Genomic DNA, 18,648 nt, shown 5'->3' on the forward strand with positions numbered 1-18,648 from the left:
TCATTCCAAACATATTTTTAAGATATTTTCCAAGGGGGTGAAAGAGAGATGGAAAGTAAGAAAAGAGCCGCACTGACATCTTTATAAGGCTATACAAGTTGGAGCTCTGCCTTCGGATACCCCCCTGGGCACAAGGGTAACTATGACCCTCCCTCCCTGACTCCTGGGAAGTGGGGACGTAAGGGGCGCATGGCTACGGCCGCCGTAACCAAAGGAAGGACGGCTCAGCGGAAGATGACGTGGCCTCCATCCCGACCTGCTGGAGTTCACGGCTTCACCTTCGACCTCCTCTGTGGGCGGTTCACCTCAGAGCTGGGCATCACTGAGCCTGGGGGTTCGGGGCGCCCTCTTTGCTCTTAATGTCCTCTGCTGAGCTGCACTCGGAGCCGGACTTGTACCCTCGGAGCGTGTGAGCGTTCAGCATCTCCAGCAGCAGGTCATACACCGGGACCACATTTCTGCACTTCATGCTGAGCAGATGTTCCATGCCCTTGTTACTATGGGAACAAAAGCATGCTGAGACTCCTTCCCTCCAGGTAGACATGGGACCGTTGAAATAGTTCCCCGGGTCTCCTGCGCAGAGCCACCCCACACCTCCCGGCCGCCACCACCACATTCCCTGTACTTCCCTTACCCCACTCAGCTACAGTTCACATAGCCAGCTTCCCCAGCAATGGATATTCAGGAGCAAAGACAATATCCTCTTGACCTCTGTGTCTGACCCCCACCCACCCACAATGGTTTGTCATGGCATCTGACACCCCTATACAATCAGTTCTCAATACACACAGTAGTTATGTTCCATAAAGTCACTGCAAACGCTGAGCTCATACCCAAGCTCTCCCAAGCCTCTGGTCACACCATTTTCATAAGCGATCAAACATAACACCTTTTCTTATTTCACACCTAGTAGATTCGTTAACATTGAACTCACAGCCAACAGCATTTGAAATCATGGATGAGTGGATCTTATCAAAATATATTATTTCCTATAAATACACAGCAGCTTTCAATGAGAGCACTTCAGCCCCACACCGAAACAATTGGGCCACTCATAAAAAGCACAAAACTGTAACAACTTGGCTCTTGATGGTGTAAGGAATGCTTGTTTACCATGTGGAGCTGAAACTGGAAAGCAAAACATCTGTCCTTACCCGACCTCAGCTGAGAAAGTGCCCATCAAACAGCTCACATTTTTGGCCATTCTGGACATGACCTTGAAAAGTGTCACAAGTACTGATTTGGGGGTTCAGAATAAGTTTCAGCAATGAGATGAATTCACAAATGTGAAGGACTGGGCTGGAGAGATGGCACAGCAGTTAAAGGTGCTTGATCGTACGCCTGCCAGTCCAGGTTCAATTCCCCAGCACCCACGTAAAGCCAGACAGGCAAATGCTAAGGAGCAAGTCTATCTGTTCTGCAAAGTGATCACTAACGAAGAAATGGGAAGAGATCTTTAAAAAAAAAAAAAAAAATTCCTCCATGTTAAACCCTTGAGGTCCCTATACCTTCTTATTGGCATAAGCATTACCTTCCATCCTCATCTCCTTTCTTCCAGCCCAGGGCAGGGTCACCATCCTGGGCAACAGCACGTACTGAGTATCACAGGGGGCTCACAGCACACCGCCCCCTCCGCATACAACATTGTATCCAGATCTGGAACGTGCTCCACCCACAACTCTGCTGTTGGGACGTTCTCTCACATCTCATCCACAGCAAAAGAAAAAGATAACTTTGTGACACTCCCAAGTCTCCAGCCCAAGGGTGGCCAGAACTAGTCTTCATGAAATGCCTCAAGGCCTCAGCTCTGTGTGGCATAAAAAAAGGGTGCCGCTCACTGTGGAGAAGGAACTGGCCCTTTTGGGACTCCAGACACAAACTTTAAGCCCTAGCAACCACAGCCAGGTGAGTCCTCACAGGATGCCGAGGAAACTTCTGAGGTGCCACATGGCATCCATTCAATGCCCAGCATGTGCCAGTCTTCCGTTCCAGGTGGATGAGCTAATGAAGCATACACCCCTTTCAAAAGTTCATTTCCCTTGAAAATATTTTTTATTTGTTTGGTTGTTGGGGGGAGAGAGAGAGAGAAAGGGAGAGAGAGAGGGAATGGGCACACCAAGGCCTCTGGCCACTGCAAACAACTCCACATGCATGTGCCACCTTGTGCATGTGGCTTACGTGGGTCCTGGGGAATTGAACCTGGCTCCTTAGGCTTTACAGGCAAGTGCCTTAACCGCTAAGCTGTCTCTCCAGCCCTCATTTCCCTTTAAAGTCGACAGTTCTACGGTACCCACTTCCTCCTTGGAAACACTGTCTGGCACATCCGCCGCCCGCACGGCAGAGGCTCGGTTCCGTGGGGCCGTACCTGATGTGCCTGACGTGAGACAGGAGCATCAGCAGGTTGGCCAGGCGGATGGACTGCTGCTGCGATGAGATGCCGCTCTTGGCAATCACCCACACCAGAGCGTCCGTCACGGCGTTCAGCAGGTGAGTCAGCTTCCGGCTGCTCTCAGCCTCCTGGCTTGCTGTAGCCAAAGGGTACATGCCTGGAGAAAGAACGAGAACCCCAAGGCAGCTGCTCAGAGGAAAGGAAGCTGACATCATGTGCCCAACTGTTAAGCATGTCCACATTCCCCAGGGCGAAGACCCCAGAGTCCTGGGCTGTCCTGACTTGCACATGCGTGCTGAAACCCTAAGCACGTGGACACCTGCAGGGGGGGTTCCCTCATAGCCAGCAAAGAAGCCTGGTTGGACACAGGGCAAATAAACGACCTTCCAAAGTGCCCACCAGGTAGATCTATGGCCTTGCCATAGTGGCAGATATATGTAGTCACTTTGAACCAGGTAGACATAGAGATGCCAGAAAGTAAGATTGGTTCTACTCTTATGCAAGCAAACCTAATTAAAGTTCTCTCCTCTCCCCCGCCTCTCTGACACACACACATACCATCAAAGGAGAAGAGGAGAGGCTATGCTAATTGGGAAGCAGAAGAGGGGTTCAGTGGGAAGGGGACAAGGGAACATAATGAGAACAACTGTAATCCAAATATAATACATTCATTACAAAATTGTCAGTAATGTTTTCAAGTCTACTTAAGTCCTAAGGAGGCTCCCCACCTGAACAGCACTTAAGAAACATAAAACTTGGGGCTAGAGAGATGGCTTAGCAGTTAAGGCACTTGCCTGTCAAACCTAAGGACCCAGGTTCAACTCCCCAGTACCCACATAAGCCCGATGCACAAAGTGGCGCATGCATCTGGAGTTCGTTGGCAGTGGCTAGAGGTCCTGATGTGCCCATTCTCTCTCTCTCTTTCTCTTTCTCTTTCTCTCTCAGATAAAAATAAATAAATAAAATAGTCGGGCGTGGTGGCGCATGCCTTTAATCCCAGCACTCGGAAGGCAGAGGTAGGGGGATTGCCATGAGTTCAAGGCCACCCTGAGACTACAGAGTTAATTCCAGGTCAGAGTGAGACCCTGCCTCTAAAATCCAACAATAAATAAATAAACAAAGCCCAAACAAGAAAGAAGGAAAGAAAGAAAGAAAGAAAGAAAGAAAGAAAGAAAGAAAGAAAGAAAGAAAGAAAGAAAGGTGAACTCACAGTCCATACTCTAAAGTCTCCCCTGCCTTCCCAGTTATTTGTACCATGCGCCTCGGATAGACACAGAAGGGCCCCACTGCCACCTCTGTCCAGATCCAAAGCAACTCACCTTTGGGGCACCCGGCTTGGGCATGAAGACCACCAATTTGGACAGAGTCGTACCTACTTTCCCCACCCCTACTTCTAGCTCTCCAGCCTGCAGGAACGTTGCTCCACGGGTCTTAAAACCAGGAGGTGGGCTTCTTCCCCTCCCTGCCTTGCCCTGGATTGCATTTCTTTCTGACTCTAGAATCTGAGGTGCTCGCAATGGTTGCCCAGTGACAAGAGAGAGGCTCAGGTAGGCCTCTCCCCCGCCCCCTTTGCAACCCCAACTCCCTGAAACAATAAGCTTTCCATCCAGGATTTCAATTCCCAAGTCAGAATAAAAAATAAGTGTGAGATCAACAAGGGAGCTGCAGAACTGACTGTAAGAGAACGAAGGGTGGCTGACACGTTATCATCCACAGAATTTGTTTTTGCAGTTGCTACTTTTTCAGGTGTTATTGTCATTTTCAGCTCAATTAAAGCAGCTCATTCAAGTCAGTGACAGCAAAAGACAGGCAGAAGCACATCCCATGGGGGCCTTCCAGAGTGCCTGATGATATAGATTTAAAACACCTACCTCTCACCTGGGAGGCAGAGACCACAGGATCACAAGTTCAAGGCCAGCCTGGACTACACAGGGGGACTGTGAATGGAAATTCCCAGGCCTGGGTGTGGGGATTGAGGGAGAGCATATCTATGTTGAAGATTCCACAAGCTGACTGGTTAGAATTTTATGGCTATTGCAAAATGAGACGTTTCATTCAGAGCCAAACTTATCTGGGCAATCATTAGTCTCTTTAACAATCACAGCTACCTTCCATATCGGTCCTAACATCCTGTGACTATCAGATAAACTCTTTGGAATGTATTCCCAATGCAACACTAGCTTCCACAAATACACACACAAAAAAAGGTATCATCAGATAGAATCTGAAACCTATAGCAGACTTTTCTCCACTTTACCAGAAATTATCCACCTTGTGTTCTCACCAATGTACCTGCTAAATGCCTTGACTTATGACTCTCTTTTGCTCTGTACAACTACAGAAAATCCATGAACCCACTTCCACATTGAAGTATGTTAGTCTGGGCAACCTGAATCTGTGTTCCAAGTCTATGGTCAGTCATACTTGGCTAATATAAACTAACTTTTATTCCCTTTGAGGTAAGGGTTGTGGGGTTTTTTTGTTTTGTTTTGTTTTTGTTTTTTTTTGTTTTTTCGAGTTAAGGTCTCACTCTGGCTCAGGCTGACCTGGAATTCACTATGTAGTCTCAGGGTGGCCTCGAACTCTCAGCGATCCTCCTACCTCTGCCTCCCGAGTGCTGGAATTAAAGGCGTGAGCCACCACGCCCGGCTGGTTGTGGGATTTTTTAAGGTTACTTATTCATTCATTTCTTTATTAATTTGCAAGCACAGAGGAAGAGAGAGGCATGCCAGGGCCTCTTTCCACTGAAAACAAACTCCAGATGCATACAATACTTTGTACATCTGGATTTACATGGGTGGTAGGGCCTTGCAACCTTTGCAAGCTATTGCTTAGCTATCTCTCCAGCCCAGAGTCATGATACGATGCTATTTCAAAAAAAAAAAAAAATCCCAGACTGGAGAGATGGCTTAGCAGTTAAAGCACTTGCCTGCAAAGCCTAAGGACTCAGGTTCAATTCCCCAGAACCCATATAAACCAGATGCACAAGGTGGTGCATGCATCTGAAGTTCATTTGCAAAGGCTGGAGGCCCATGCATATCCACTTTATCTGCCTCGCTCTCCAACAAATAAAAATAAATTAAATAATGATTCTTAAATTAAAAAAAAAAAGTCCAAGCCGGGCATGCTGGCACACACTTTTAATCCTAGCACTAGGGAGGCAGAGGTAGGAAAAGCGTCATGAGTTTGAGGCCAGCCAGAAACAACAGAATGAATTCTAGGTCAACCTGGGCTACAGCGAGACCCTACCTCAAAACGAACAAACAAACAAAAATCCCAAGGGACAGGGATGGAACCCAGCGCTAGAGAGCCTATCATGGACAAGGCTCAGGATTCAAGCCCCCAGTATCTCAATAAATACATAAATAAAATATCCCTCAGATCTAATAGCCCTGTAGCTGCTGTCCCAGGCCTCCTGTTCACTTCTTCCTCCACAGTGACTTTTGCATGTTTCCGGACCCCATCACCATCCACAGCAATGCTCTGCCCTCCTGATACAGAGGGAACAAGACCACACACACACACACACACACACACACACACACACACACACACACGGCCCTTGAATGTACCTGAACACAGAGAGCCCCGAGTCATTGTTTGGACAAAAGGAAGCTGAGATCATGAGTCTAACCATTAAGCAAGCCCACTTTCCCCAAGGGGGACCAACTTGACCTGGACTTCTGACTCGGGCCTGTGTGATGCCATCCTAAGCAAATGGGTGGTTTTAGGAGGCTCTTCTCCCAGTGAACAGCAAGGAAAGCTTTGCATTCCTGTGACCAAAATGCAGATCTATCTTGTTTTGAGACAAGGTCTCAACCTAGAGCCCAGGCTGGCTTGGAACTTCCCATATAGTTCACCCTGGCCTCAATTCTCCTTCCTCGGCCTTCAGAGTGCTGGGTTTATAGATGTACACTTCCACACCCAGCTTAAACTTTAGACTTTATTTAAAATATTTATATGTTTGTTTGCAAGGAGGGAGGGAGAAAAACAGGAAGTGAGGGAGGGAGAGAGAAAGAAGGAGAGAGAGGAAGGGGAAAGAGAGAGGGAGAATGGGCATGCCAAGGCTTACAGCTACTGCAAATGAACTCCAAATGTGTGTACCACTTTGTGCATCAGGCTTTATGTGTGTACTGGGGAATCAAACCCTGGTTGTTAGGCTTTGCAGGCAAGCACCTTAACTGCTGAGCCATCTCTCCAGCCCTCTAAGTTTTATACTTTTAAGGGGATGCCTTTGCTACTGACTCTCACCAGTCTGGAGTACTGCACTTTGGGCATCCACCTGTCTGCCCAATCACCCAATGCATGGGTGCAGACTGCTTGCTACCTGACAGACCTCAGTAGGGGCAAAGGATAAGACACAAAGCCGGTCAGCCAGATGCACAGGAAGCAACAAAAATTAATGCTCCCCTACCTCTAAAGAATAGAAACATGCCTTTAATCCCAGCACTCGGGAGGCAGAGGTAGGAGGATCAGCACGAGTTCAAGGCCACCCTGAGGCTATATAGTGAATCCCAGGTCAGCCTGAGCTAGAGTGAGACCCTACCTCAAACAAACAACAACAACAACAAAAAAAAAAAGAATAGAAACATTTGGGGATTATTGTAGAACAAAATGAAATTACTTTTCAGGAAACAACAGAGATCTAGTAAAAACAAGACACTCTTGGCACCGTGCCTCAGATACTAAAGACAGAAAAGTCAAGGACACACTCTCCTCCCCTTGTCTCCGCATGTCAGGTGGGCTAGGGAGAAACATGCCTAGCTGTGCTCAGGAATTTATATAACACTAACATTTGGGCTGGGGCTGTCACTTAGTTGGTAGAATGCTTGTCAAGCAAGCACAGGTCTTGCATAGGATTCCAGCACCACATAAACTAAGGATGGTAGGGCGGCCTTATAATCCCAGTCAGCACGCTGGAGATAGGAGCCAGGAGGATAAGAAATTCAAGGTCATCCTCAGCTAAATGAAATTCTGTCTCAAAAAAAAAAAAAAAAGAGGGCTGGAGAGCTTAGCGGTTAAGGCGTTTGCCTGCAAAGCCAAAGGATCCCAGATCGATTCTCCAGGACCCACCTAAGCCAGATGTATAAGGTGGTACATGTATCTGGAGTTCGTTTGCAGTGGCTGGAGGCCCCAGCATGCCCATTTTCTCTCTCTCTCAAATAAATAAAATATATATACTTTTTTAAGTTTTTTTTTTTTTTAAAGAAAGAAAGAAATGTTCGAACAGGTTATTGAATATATCATTTCCTGTTGTTGCCTCTGCATTTCAAGGACATATCAGAGGCTGACTATCGTACAGTTCCCCCGCACATGCTGTTTGTGTGCAGAGGAAGAGACACAGTTAGAGTGCTGGCCCTGCCCTGCCTCCCCGGAGAAAGCCCAGCAAGGAGCAGAGCTTGACTTAAGTGTGTGCCCCCAGCCCAAACCAGAGGCACTACATCTTGTTTTCATGTTGGTATCCTTAGTGTTTTGACATCATTGTGTCAGCAACTGAGAGTTGAAATTCCACTGGATGATATGACTTATTTCCGACCCATACTGTACTCATTCATACAGATACACAATCCCAAATACCCAGTTATTTAAAACATAAAACTTTCAAAAATTAGGATCTGGCCACCTGGCATGCTGCCCTGACTGAATGGCATCCCCCAACCTCTGCACTGCATTCATGCAGGAACACGGAGGCCAAGCTCTGCAGAGAGAACCTCAGACAAGTGGCATACAATAACCTGCATATACTTAATGTGTACACTTTGTCATGTCTCAACATACTGTACACCAGTGAAACCATCACCACAATCAAGATGATGGGCACACTCATCACCCCTGAGGTCCTTGTGTCCCTCTTAAATCTATTCCTCCCGCCTCCCCATTCTCCCATCCCATTCCTAGGCAATAACTGATCTTTTGTTTCTCTAGTTGAGCTTGCCTTTTGTAAAATTTTAAAATAAATGATAGGGGGGATTCACCCCCCTCTTGCCTCCCTTGTGCTGGGATCTCTCTGTACTCCTTCCTCTTTCCTTCTCTTAATCTAATGAAGTCTCTATATACCTTAAAATATAGATAAATAAATGATAGAGCTGGAAAGATTGCTCAATGGTTAAGGCACTTGCCTACAAAATCTAAGGATCGTGGTTTGCTTCCCCAGGACCCATGTAAAAAAAATCTGCACAAAGTGACGCATGTTTCTAGAGTGGCTAGAGGCCCTGAAATACCCATTCTCTCTCTCTCTCTCTCTCTCTCTCTCATAAAATTAACTAATTAAAAAATAAATAATATATTATGTCTGCTTTTGTGACTGGTTTCTTTCATTTAGCACCATTATTTTAAGATTCATCCGTACTGTTTCTGGACTCTGATCCATCTCTCTGTCTAGCTTGATATTAACACCACATTGTTCTGATGACTCCAGCTTCATTATGAGACTTGAAGTAAAGCAGTATTAAGTCCTCTAAATGTGTGTTCTTTTTCAAAGTTGTTTTGACTCTTCTGGACAATGCCACTAAGGAGGACCCTCAGTAGAATGGGGGAGGGAGGAGGGAAATGATACCAACATATGATGCATCCATACAAAGTTTCTACTTAAAAAAAACAAAAAAGAATCAGCTATTCGATTTTTAAATTTTTTTTGTTTTTATTTTTACTTATTTATTTGAAAGTGACAGAGAGAGAAAGAGGTAGAGAGAGAGAAAAAGAGAGAGAAAGAATGGGCACGCCAGGTCCTCCAGCCACTGCAAACGAACTCCAGATGTGTGCGCCCCCTTGTGCATCCGGCTAATGTGGGTCCTGGGGAAACGAGCCTCGAACCAGGGTCCTTAGGCTTCATAGACAAGCACTTAACCGCTAAGCCATCTCTCCAGCCCAGCTATTCGATTTTTACAAGAAAAAAAAAAAATCTGCTGGGATGGTGTGGAATCTGAAAATCATTTTGACAATACTGAATCTTCTGCTCCATTAACATAGCTATCCATTTATTTAAGATTTACTTATTTCCTTCAGCAATATTCTCGCAGTTTTTTAGTATGCATTTCACATATTTTATCAATTTGTTTCTAAGCGTGGAGATGGTGATTAGGGCCATCATTCAGTCACTTGGGTGTGGCTTAGCATGCAAAGGCCTCATTACCACAGGAACGGCTTTCTGAGTACTGTGCCCAAATCTCCAGGGTATTTCAATGTTTTTCCCCCTGGCTGTGTCCTTCAACCTGTGTGAAGCGTAGCCATTCTATTCTGGGGGTTCGTTCCGTGCCCTCACTTGATATCCTTGTGGCCACAAGCAGATCTGTGCTCAACCCAAGCCTCCAAGAGAGGCCACCAGCAAGATCTCATGCGTAGCCCTTTGCCCCCATTCAATCCTAGACACCTTGGCTGTCCTCATTCATGTTCCTGTCTCAGTTCTGGGGCACCAGCTGATTTCTGCTCGGATTAGCCCTCGTGATGGCTGATTCTAGGAGTCGATTTAACCCAAGTAAGGGATGCCTAGAGCCAGCTAGGTAAGTAGTATTGTTGGGTATATCTGTGAGCATGTTTGTGCAAGAGGCTGGTGTTGAATCAGTGGGCTGAGCAAGGAAGGAGGGCAGATGCCATCCAGAGGGCAGAGAGCCCAGATAAGACGGAAAGGCATATTCTCCCCTACCTTCTCCCTCTTTGTCTCCATCTCCTGGGCCTGGGACACCCATCTTCTCCTGTTCTTCAGGTTCTTGGGACCTGTACCAGATGTCTCATTGCTTAGGCCTTGTGCCTTGGATTGAGAATTGCACCGTCAACTCCTGTGATTTTTAGGCTTTCAGACTTTCACTGACTCAGGCTTCTCTGGGTCTCCAGCGTGTAGATGGCATGTGACGGGACCTTGCCATAACTGCTTGATGCACTCTTCCTAATAACCCTACACACACACACACACACACACACACACACACACACACATATATACACACTCAGTATCTATCTCTTCATACATCACATCTTGTTTCTCTGTAGAAACCAGACTAACATACCTTTCCTTGCATTGCAACCTAGAAACTGACCACAGACAGCAAACTGAACAAAGTCTCTCTGGAAGATCACAGTCCTATGTGTTTGTCCAATGTTCATTTTATGAGTTCTGTCAGATTTTTTAAACGTTTAGATTTATTTATTTGCAAGCAGGGAGAAAGACCAAATGAGCATGCCAAGGCCTATTGCCACTTCTAAAGAATTCAGGATGCATTCACCACTTTGTGCATCTGGCACATGCCCTCTGTCAAGGTTTTGTTTGTTTATTTAATTGTGGTGGTACTGGGGATTGAATCCAGGGCTGAGTCAAGTAATCTACCAGTGAACTATATCCCCAGACCTCTTTTATTTTTTTTTTTTCGATTTTTAAATTTTGTTCTAAAATTAATTGCTACAAATAATCCAGAAGAAAAAAGGCCTTTACTTGCAAATTCTTAAAATCCAACATAAGGGGCCTGGAGAGAAGCTTAGCGGTTAAGGCACTTGCCTGCAAAGCCTAAGGACCCAGGTTCAACTCCCCAGAACCCACATAAGCCAGATGCACAAGATGCAAGAGCCTTAACCGCTGCCTCTCCAGCCCTGTAAAGATGTTTTTAAATTTGCATTCACCTTAAACAAAATTTAATCACTTCCTGGCACAAGTGGTCATTAGGTCACATGCCCTCTCCCCTTCCGTAGGCCTCCAGCTGTTTTATCAGCCGTACTGGAGTAAGGCTGGAGCCTTGTCGTTCCCATTTGTACAGATGCTGCTTTTAGCTCTGACCACACGACATCACGTCTCAGAGGCCCAAATGGCTATGAAGAGCTTTGCCAAACAGAAGGCTTTCTACTGCAAAGTGTGATGACAACAAACTGCTTTCCAAGGAGCACCCGGAGACACAGACCGGGTTCTAAAACTAAGATGAGCTTCGTCAGCTGACATGTGATGGCCTCCACTGATGAGCTGCGACTGCACTTTTCAAGAAAACCCCCCTTTAATAAGAGAAAAGCAGCAACACCCATGTGTGGCCACCATCGGCAGGCAGGTTGGAAATGTCCAGACATTTCCTGTGGATACATTGTCCGAATCACCGATGCGAGCAGGCCCTTTCACTGCTTTGTAAAAGGTGAATGGCAACAGGGGCTGGGGAGGTGGCTCAATGGATACAGTCCTTGCCACACAAGTGTGGGGACTTAGTTCAGTCCCCAGTGCCCATGTGACAGTGCACGCCTGTAATTCCAGAGCTGGGAAAGTGGACACTGCGGGGCCTTAGGGCTGCTGACTAGCTAGTCCAGCTGAATCAGTGACTCTCATTCTTTTTTAAAAAAAAAAAATTTATATGAGACAGAAAGAGGCAGAGTGAGAGAGAGAGAGAGAATATGGGTGCACCAGAGCTTCCAGCCTCTGCAAACAAACTCCAAAAACATGCACCACCATGGGCATCTGGATTACATGGATACTGGGGTATCGAACCTGTGTCCTTAGGCTTCACAGGCAAGCGCTTTGACCACTAAGCCATCTCCCCAACCCAGTGACTGTCTTTCTTGATGGTTTTTTTTATTAGCATCCATGAATGATTTTCCTCTGTTTAAATGCTCCCAATTGTCAGGTATTGCTTATGTAAGAAAAACCAGCAGAGTCGAATTGTCTACCCATCTCTGCCAATGTCCTCATGTGCCCTGAAGTTCACCTGATGTCCCTGATACCACCACGCCAAATTTGTTCAGGTCCCATCATCCTAACAGGACCCTTGTTCAGTCTCTCCCATCTCCACTCAGTCCTCCACGGGGGAGCAGGTGCCCTCTGGCGCTAACACGCACCTGAACAAGGCACTCCCTGTCTGCACGCTGCTCCACTACCGCAGCCCCCCCACCGCCGCCTCTGTCCCTCTTTGAAAACTCACCCAGCGCCTCTCCCGCACCTCTGCTCCCCCGCGGTGGTCTGTGCACACTTCCTTCAGCACAGCACGGAGAACATGGCTTTTCAGGCTTTATTCTCCAGCTGCCCTCCCTACACGCTAACATGTTTGAGGGCATGGCTATCCTGAGTGTCTTTACTGAACAAACTAACAAATGAATTTGTAAGGACAACCTAAAATATAACAGATATAGGTGAATCATGCAAAATGTCTGTGCATGGGTTTTTAAAAGCCTGAAGGATGGGCTGGAGAAATGACTTAGCGGTTAAGCGCTTGCCTGTGAAGCCTAAGGACCCCGGTTCAAGGCTCTATTTTTCAGGACCTACGTTAGCCAGATGCACAAGGGGGTGCACTCATCTGGAGTTCATTTGCAGTGGCTGGAGGCCCTGGGGCACCCAATTTCTCCTTCTCTCTCTCTGTCTTTCTCTCTGTCACTCTCAAATAAACAAAAAGTGAACAAAAAAAAGTTTTAAAAGCCTGAAGGATAGATACTTTAAAGTTGTTTTGTTTTGTTTTTTAATCTTTTCCAGAAAATAGCCTGAGCCCTTTTTTGTTTTGTGGGGTTTTGTTTTGTTTTGTTTTTCATGGTAGGATTTCACTCTAGCCCAGGCTGACTTGGAATTCACTATGTAGTCTCAGACTGGCTTTGAACTCACAGCGATCCTCCTACTTCTGCCTCCTGAGTGCCGGTATTAAAGGCATGCGCCTGGCTCTGACAGCCACTTTTTAGCCTGACTGCCAGCAGACCACCCAATCACTCCAGTCACCAAACATCCTTAACTACAGTTTAAACCCTACAAAAATAAAATTGAGACATCAGAAAGGAAGCCATTATCCTCTTTTTGAATAATAATTCAATAGTTCAACACACTTCTTAACAACACCGCGCCAGGTCTACAAAGAGTCTCTCTCCCCAAGCAAACACAGCCCCGCTGCGTGGTTACTTACTGGAGTTGAGAAGGATCATGGCCTTGACACACAGATACTCCTTGTGCTGGAGTTTTAACTCACGAAACCTTGAAGTTGTTGCCAGGAGCATGTCAAAGATTTCCAGAATTCCTTCTACGCATTTCCCCTCATCCCTACAAAAGTTCATTTGGGAATTTAAGGAACACACAGCATTAGGCAACCATCAAAAGCAAAAAGGAATATTTTCTATTTCATCTCAAATTCCCTCTCGTATAGTCTTCAATTGCAATAAGGGGTTAGTGAGACCACAGCTAGCAATGTGAATTCACTAGAAAAACCTTCACCTAGGGAAGGCAAGGTGTGCCAGGTGTGGGCTCAGTGGTAGAGCATTTGCCCAGCCTATGTGGGCTCCTGGATTCAATCCTTGATGTCAAAAAAAAAAAAAGGAATTTTTGTTTTTTAAAAAGACATTTCTTATAAATTCTTAAGGCGAGCATCTGGAGGAATACTTTTTTAAAGTATGCATTGGACAGAGACATTGCCTCTCCCCCAAAACTGATGGCCACCCCCACAATACAACACCCACAATCCTCATGGGGGAAGGCTAACGATGGTACATACCATCATGGCTGTATATGCACTATATACATAACTAATAAAAAAAAAAGTGCATTTGGGCTTCGTTATTCCTCCTACCAAACGATCTCTTAAAGGAACGCTGCTCCTATTGATTATTTTCCGTCTTAAGCCATTATAGTCAAGCAGCCCCAGCTGGCTGACCTGTGAGAGGGAGGGTCCTTGCCTTATCAGGAAGTTGACGAGGAAAACAGTGTTACAGGAGCAACTGTCCCAAGAAAAACAACCCTTTATTGTAGTGCTTAATTCTCATTTTCTGGTGGTCGTTTAGGAACTGGTATAGGGACCAAAAGACATTTAAATGTCATTTGAAAGCAGAATATGACAGAGAGAGAAACCACAATCGAAGTTGGATTAGAGTCAGAGGAAGAAGATGAAAGTAAAGCCGTGGGAAATCTTTACTTTGATGAAATTTTTGTTGTTGTTTGTTGGGGTGTTAACACAGGGTGTCATTAGGTAACCGAGGCTAGCTTTGAACTAGAGAATTGTAGCGACAACTGACCTTGAACTCCTGATCTTCCTGCATTTACTTCCAAAGTGCTGGCATTAAAGGAGTGTTCTCCACACTGGGCCTGATGTTTTTTCTTTTTTCTTTTTTTTTTTTTTGCATGGGCAGTGTTTACTGTGATGGTGGTGGTGGTGGTGTGTGTTTGTGGTATATCTCATGTATGTGCAAATGCCTGTGTGTGCATAGAGAACACTGTGTCTTTCCACTATTGCTCTTCTGTGTAGTTCCGTAAGCTGGAGTCTCTCTCTAAACCTGGAGCTGTGGTTTTCCTCCGCCCCAGTGACTCTGCTCTCCGCTCCCCACAGGTCTGGGGTTACAGACTGCTTGGCCATGCCCAGCTGTTTCCATGGCCCTGGAGAATGAAACTCAGGAGATCTCAAGCCTGCATGCTTGAGGCAACTGCTCTTACCATGGAGCCATCCCCCTCCAGTTCCTAAAGACTATTTCTTTCAAGGTAGGGTCTCATTATGTAGTCTCAGGGCAGCCTCAAACTCGCAGCGGTCTTCCTACCTAAGCCCCCTGAGTGCTGAGACTAAAGGCATGCACCACCACACCCAACTCAGAAAGACTATTAAGCAAAGGTTGTAGACGTATTTTGACTATATAGTCAACATTCTTTTAAGCATTCCTTATAGAAATGATGTATTTCTTGAGGTAGGGTCTCACTTTAGCCCAGGCTGACCTGGAATTCACTATATAATCTCAGGGTGGCCTCGAACTCACCGTGATCCTCCTACCTCTGCTGCCCAAGTGCTGGGATCAAAGACGTGCGCCACCATGCCCGACTTAGAAATGAATTTTTAAATGTACTTTGGGGACAAATTATTATTTTTTTAAATTTTTGTTTATTTTTATTTATTTATTTATTTGAGAGCTACAGACAGAGACAAAGAGGCAGAGAGAGAGAGAATGGGCACGCCAGGGCTTCCAGCCACTGCAAACAAACTCCAGATGCATGCGCCCCCTTGTGCATCTGGCTAACGTGGGTCCTGGGGAATCAAGCCTCGAACCAGGGTCCTTAGGCTTCACAGGCAAGCGCTTAACCACTAAGCCACCTCACCAGCCCGGGGGCAAATTATTATCCTTCATCCTGAACATACCTGTTTCTATTCACATTAGCCAGACACACATGATTCTAACTCCCTGCTGTCAAAATGGCCTGTTGCAGAGCTACTGGCGGTCCTTGATAATTTTGCCACAAAATCCTCCTTCTCTCTCTCTCTCTCTCCCTCTCCCTCTTTCTCTCTCCTAAATAAATAAATAAATAAATAAATAAATAAATATTTTTAAAATCCTCATGGCTCCTGAAAGCTGCAGCCCCACACCATGAAGGACATCTACAGTAACAGGGTTTCTGTGGGTTTTGCTTTGGGTCTCATGCCTGTTCCTGAATGAAGCTCAAGGTCCTGGGAGAACTGGCTGCTCCCCTTCTCCTCCTCCCAACCCCAAGCCAAACTGTTCCTCATGACCATGGTATTGTGAGGGGAAGGGGAGAACATTGCTAGAATTCAAAAAACTGATACCACAGGGCACCACCAATCCTGGGCAAGCTCACCTAAGTGTTTAACTAAGACAGCAACTCACCAGGATCCTGCATCCCACACTGTTGGCACCCCACAGACTCAACCCCACAGAACTGCATGTGTGCAAACTGCCTGTGTTAGCCAATCAACAGGGTGGCTTCTACAAACACCCGCATCCTTCTGCAAGTGCACGGGCTAAGTGACAAAACACCAATGCTCCTAGAAGTCACTCACAAGAAAAGACTACGTTGAAGAACTATACAGAACCCTTAATCCTGACACTCTGTCTTCACCCCTCCTCAGCTCTGGGTTCCATTAAGGACAACAGAAGCCCTGAACATAGCAAGTATACACAGCCCCTGAATGCTCTTCATGCAGATCATCTAGTCACTCTGCCTGAGCTCAATCACTGGACATGTGGTGCCCAGAAAAGATCATCTTAAAATAGCACACAGGGGGTGGGGGGTGAGCAGTGGAAAGATGGGTCAGCAGTTAAGGCATTTGCCCAAGAAGTCTAAGGACCCAGGTTTGACTCCCCAGTACATACGTGTGTGTGTGTGTGTGTGTGTGTGTGTGTGTGTGTGTGTGTGTGTGTTTGGTTTTTCAAGGTAGGGTCTTGCTCTAGCCCAGTCTGACCTAGAATTCAGTGGCCTTGAACTCATGGTAATCCACCTACCTCTGCCTCCTGAGTGCTGGAATGAAAGGTGTGTGCCACTATGCCCAGCATAAAATATTTTTGTTTTTAAATCACAAAGGTGGCTGGAGAGATTGCTTACTGGTTAAGGCCCTTGCTTGCGAAGCCTAAGGACCCGGGCTTGATTCCCCAGTACCCACATAAACCAGATGTACAAAGTGGAACATGCATCTACAGTCTGCAGTGGCTGAAGGTCCCGGTGCACCCACTTTTTTCTCTCTTTCTCTCTCTCAAATAAATAAATTAAATATTTTTTAAATTAAAAAAACATACCACATAGGGGGATGGAGAGATAGCTTAGCGGTTAAGGCACTTGTCTACAAAGCCTAACAACCTTGGTTCAGTTCCCCAGTACCCATGTAAAGCCAGATTCATAAAGTGGCACATGCATCTGGAGTTCATTTGCAGCAGCTGGAGGCCCTGGTATATCCATTCTCTTTGTCTGTATCTCTTCTCTCTCTGCTTACAAATTAGTTAATTAATTAAAAATGATACCACATAGGGGGCAAATCCCACTAACTCTTGCACCGATATTTTGTTTGTTTGCTTGGCTAGTTTTTTTTTTTTTTTTCAGTTATGTAGCTCTCAGAGTTGTGATCCTCTGATCTCCACCTCCCCAGTGTTGGAATTACTGGCATTCATTAATGGCTTAATATTTTGACACTTTATTCTGTAAAGTTAAAAGTCAAAGGTGGGTTATGCACATGTGTGCATATGCACAAAACACACGCGTCCCCCAAAGTGTAAGAAGACTCAGCCAGCTGGGCATGGGGGCGCACGCCTTTAATCCCAGCACTTGGGAGGCAGAAGTAGGTGGATCTCCATGAGTTTGAGGCCATCCTGAGACTACATAGTGAATTCCAGGCCATTCTGGGCTAGAGCAAGACCATACCTTGAAAAGCCAAAAAAAAAAAAAAAAAAAAAGAGAGAGAGGGCTGGAGAGATGGCTTAGCGGTTAAGCGCTTGCCTGTGAAGCCTAAGGACCTGGTTCGAGGCTTGATTCCCCAGGTCCCACGTTAGCCAGATGCACAAGGGGGCGCACGCGTCTGGAGTTCGTTTGCAGAGGCTGGAAGCCCTGGCGCGCCCATTCTCTCTCTCTCCCTCTATCTGTCTTTCTCTCTGTGTCTGTCACTCTCAAATAAATAAATAAATAAATAAATTTTAAAAAGAGAGAGAGAGAGAGAGAGAACTGTGATACTTTTGTGCACACTTGGTCCACCTGATATACAAGGTGTCACATGCATCTGGAATTTATTTATAGCAGCTAGAGGGCCTGGCGTGCCCATTCTCTCTTTTCTGTCTGTCTTTTTCTCCCTAATAAATAAATAAAATATTTTTAAAAAATTAAATTAGAAATTATACATGGGATAACCTATTACTTTATTATCTCTCCTTTTGTGCATGTGCATAACATGTGTGATGTGATGTGTATGTGTGTGTGTGTGCACACACGCAGATACACATCTTGTGTGTGCCCACATGAAGGCTAGAAGAGATTGTTGGGGTCCTCCTCCATCAATCATCATGTGTTACTTTGAAACAGTCTCTCTCTCTGATTCTAGAGCCCGCAGTTTTCACAAGTCCTCTGGCCTCTGCTCCCCACAGAACTGGAGTTCCAGACTTGCATCTCATGCCCCGCTGTTTACTCGGGTGCTGAGGAATCAAACTCTGGCAGTCTCAGGTCCCCCTAGGGCCTCATGCTTGTGCAGGAAGAGCTCTTACCTATCCATCCATCTCCCAGCCCCACCAATCACTCATATATATGATCTCCCATCTGATACCATCATAAAATGTTCAGTGAATAGGATAGACTTTTGCAATGGCTAATTATGTCTTCTGGTTTATAAACAAGTTTAACTCCATATATGTGGCAATCAAACAGGACGTAAGGTAAAGGGACAAATGTAAGGCTTAGCATATGACATATGGTACAAAAACTAAATTAAAATTTAAGAGTAGCTGGGCGTGGTGGCGCACACTTTTAATACCAGCACTTGGGAGGCAGAGGTAGGAGGATTGCTAAGAGTTCGAGGCCACCCTGAGACGACATAGTAAATTCCAGTCAACCTGAGCTCGAGCGAGACCCTACC

The 18,648-nt window shown here is 45.9% G+C and overlaps 1 protein-coding gene across 3 annotated transcripts in view; it reads right to left on the reverse strand.

Annotated features, from left to right (window-relative positions):
• Esr2 (estrogen receptor 2) overlaps positions 1–18,648 on the reverse strand; it is a 52,498-nt gene continuing 33,850 nt past the window's right edge. For 2 of the 3 annotated variants that reach the window (XM_045154723.1, XM_045154722.1), the window contains 3 exons: positions 13,237–13,370; positions 2,366–2,546; positions 1–497 (listed from right to left, as the gene is read on the reverse strand). In XM_045154723.1, the coding sequence (XP_045010658.1) occupies positions 320–497; positions 2,366–2,546; positions 13,237–13,370 (493 nt within the window). In that variant the 3' untranslated portion in view covers positions 1–319. The remainder of the gene's footprint in view (positions 498–2,365; positions 2,547–13,236; positions 13,371–18,648) is intronic. The other variant, XM_045154721.1, reaches the window with a different exon arrangement.

Source organism: Jaculus jaculus, chromosome 7, assembly GCF_020740685.1.
Source record: "Jaculus jaculus isolate mJacJac1 chromosome 7, mJacJac1.mat.Y.cur, whole genome shotgun sequence".
NCBI lineage: Eukaryota > Metazoa > Chordata > Mammalia > Rodentia > Dipodidae > Jaculus > Jaculus jaculus.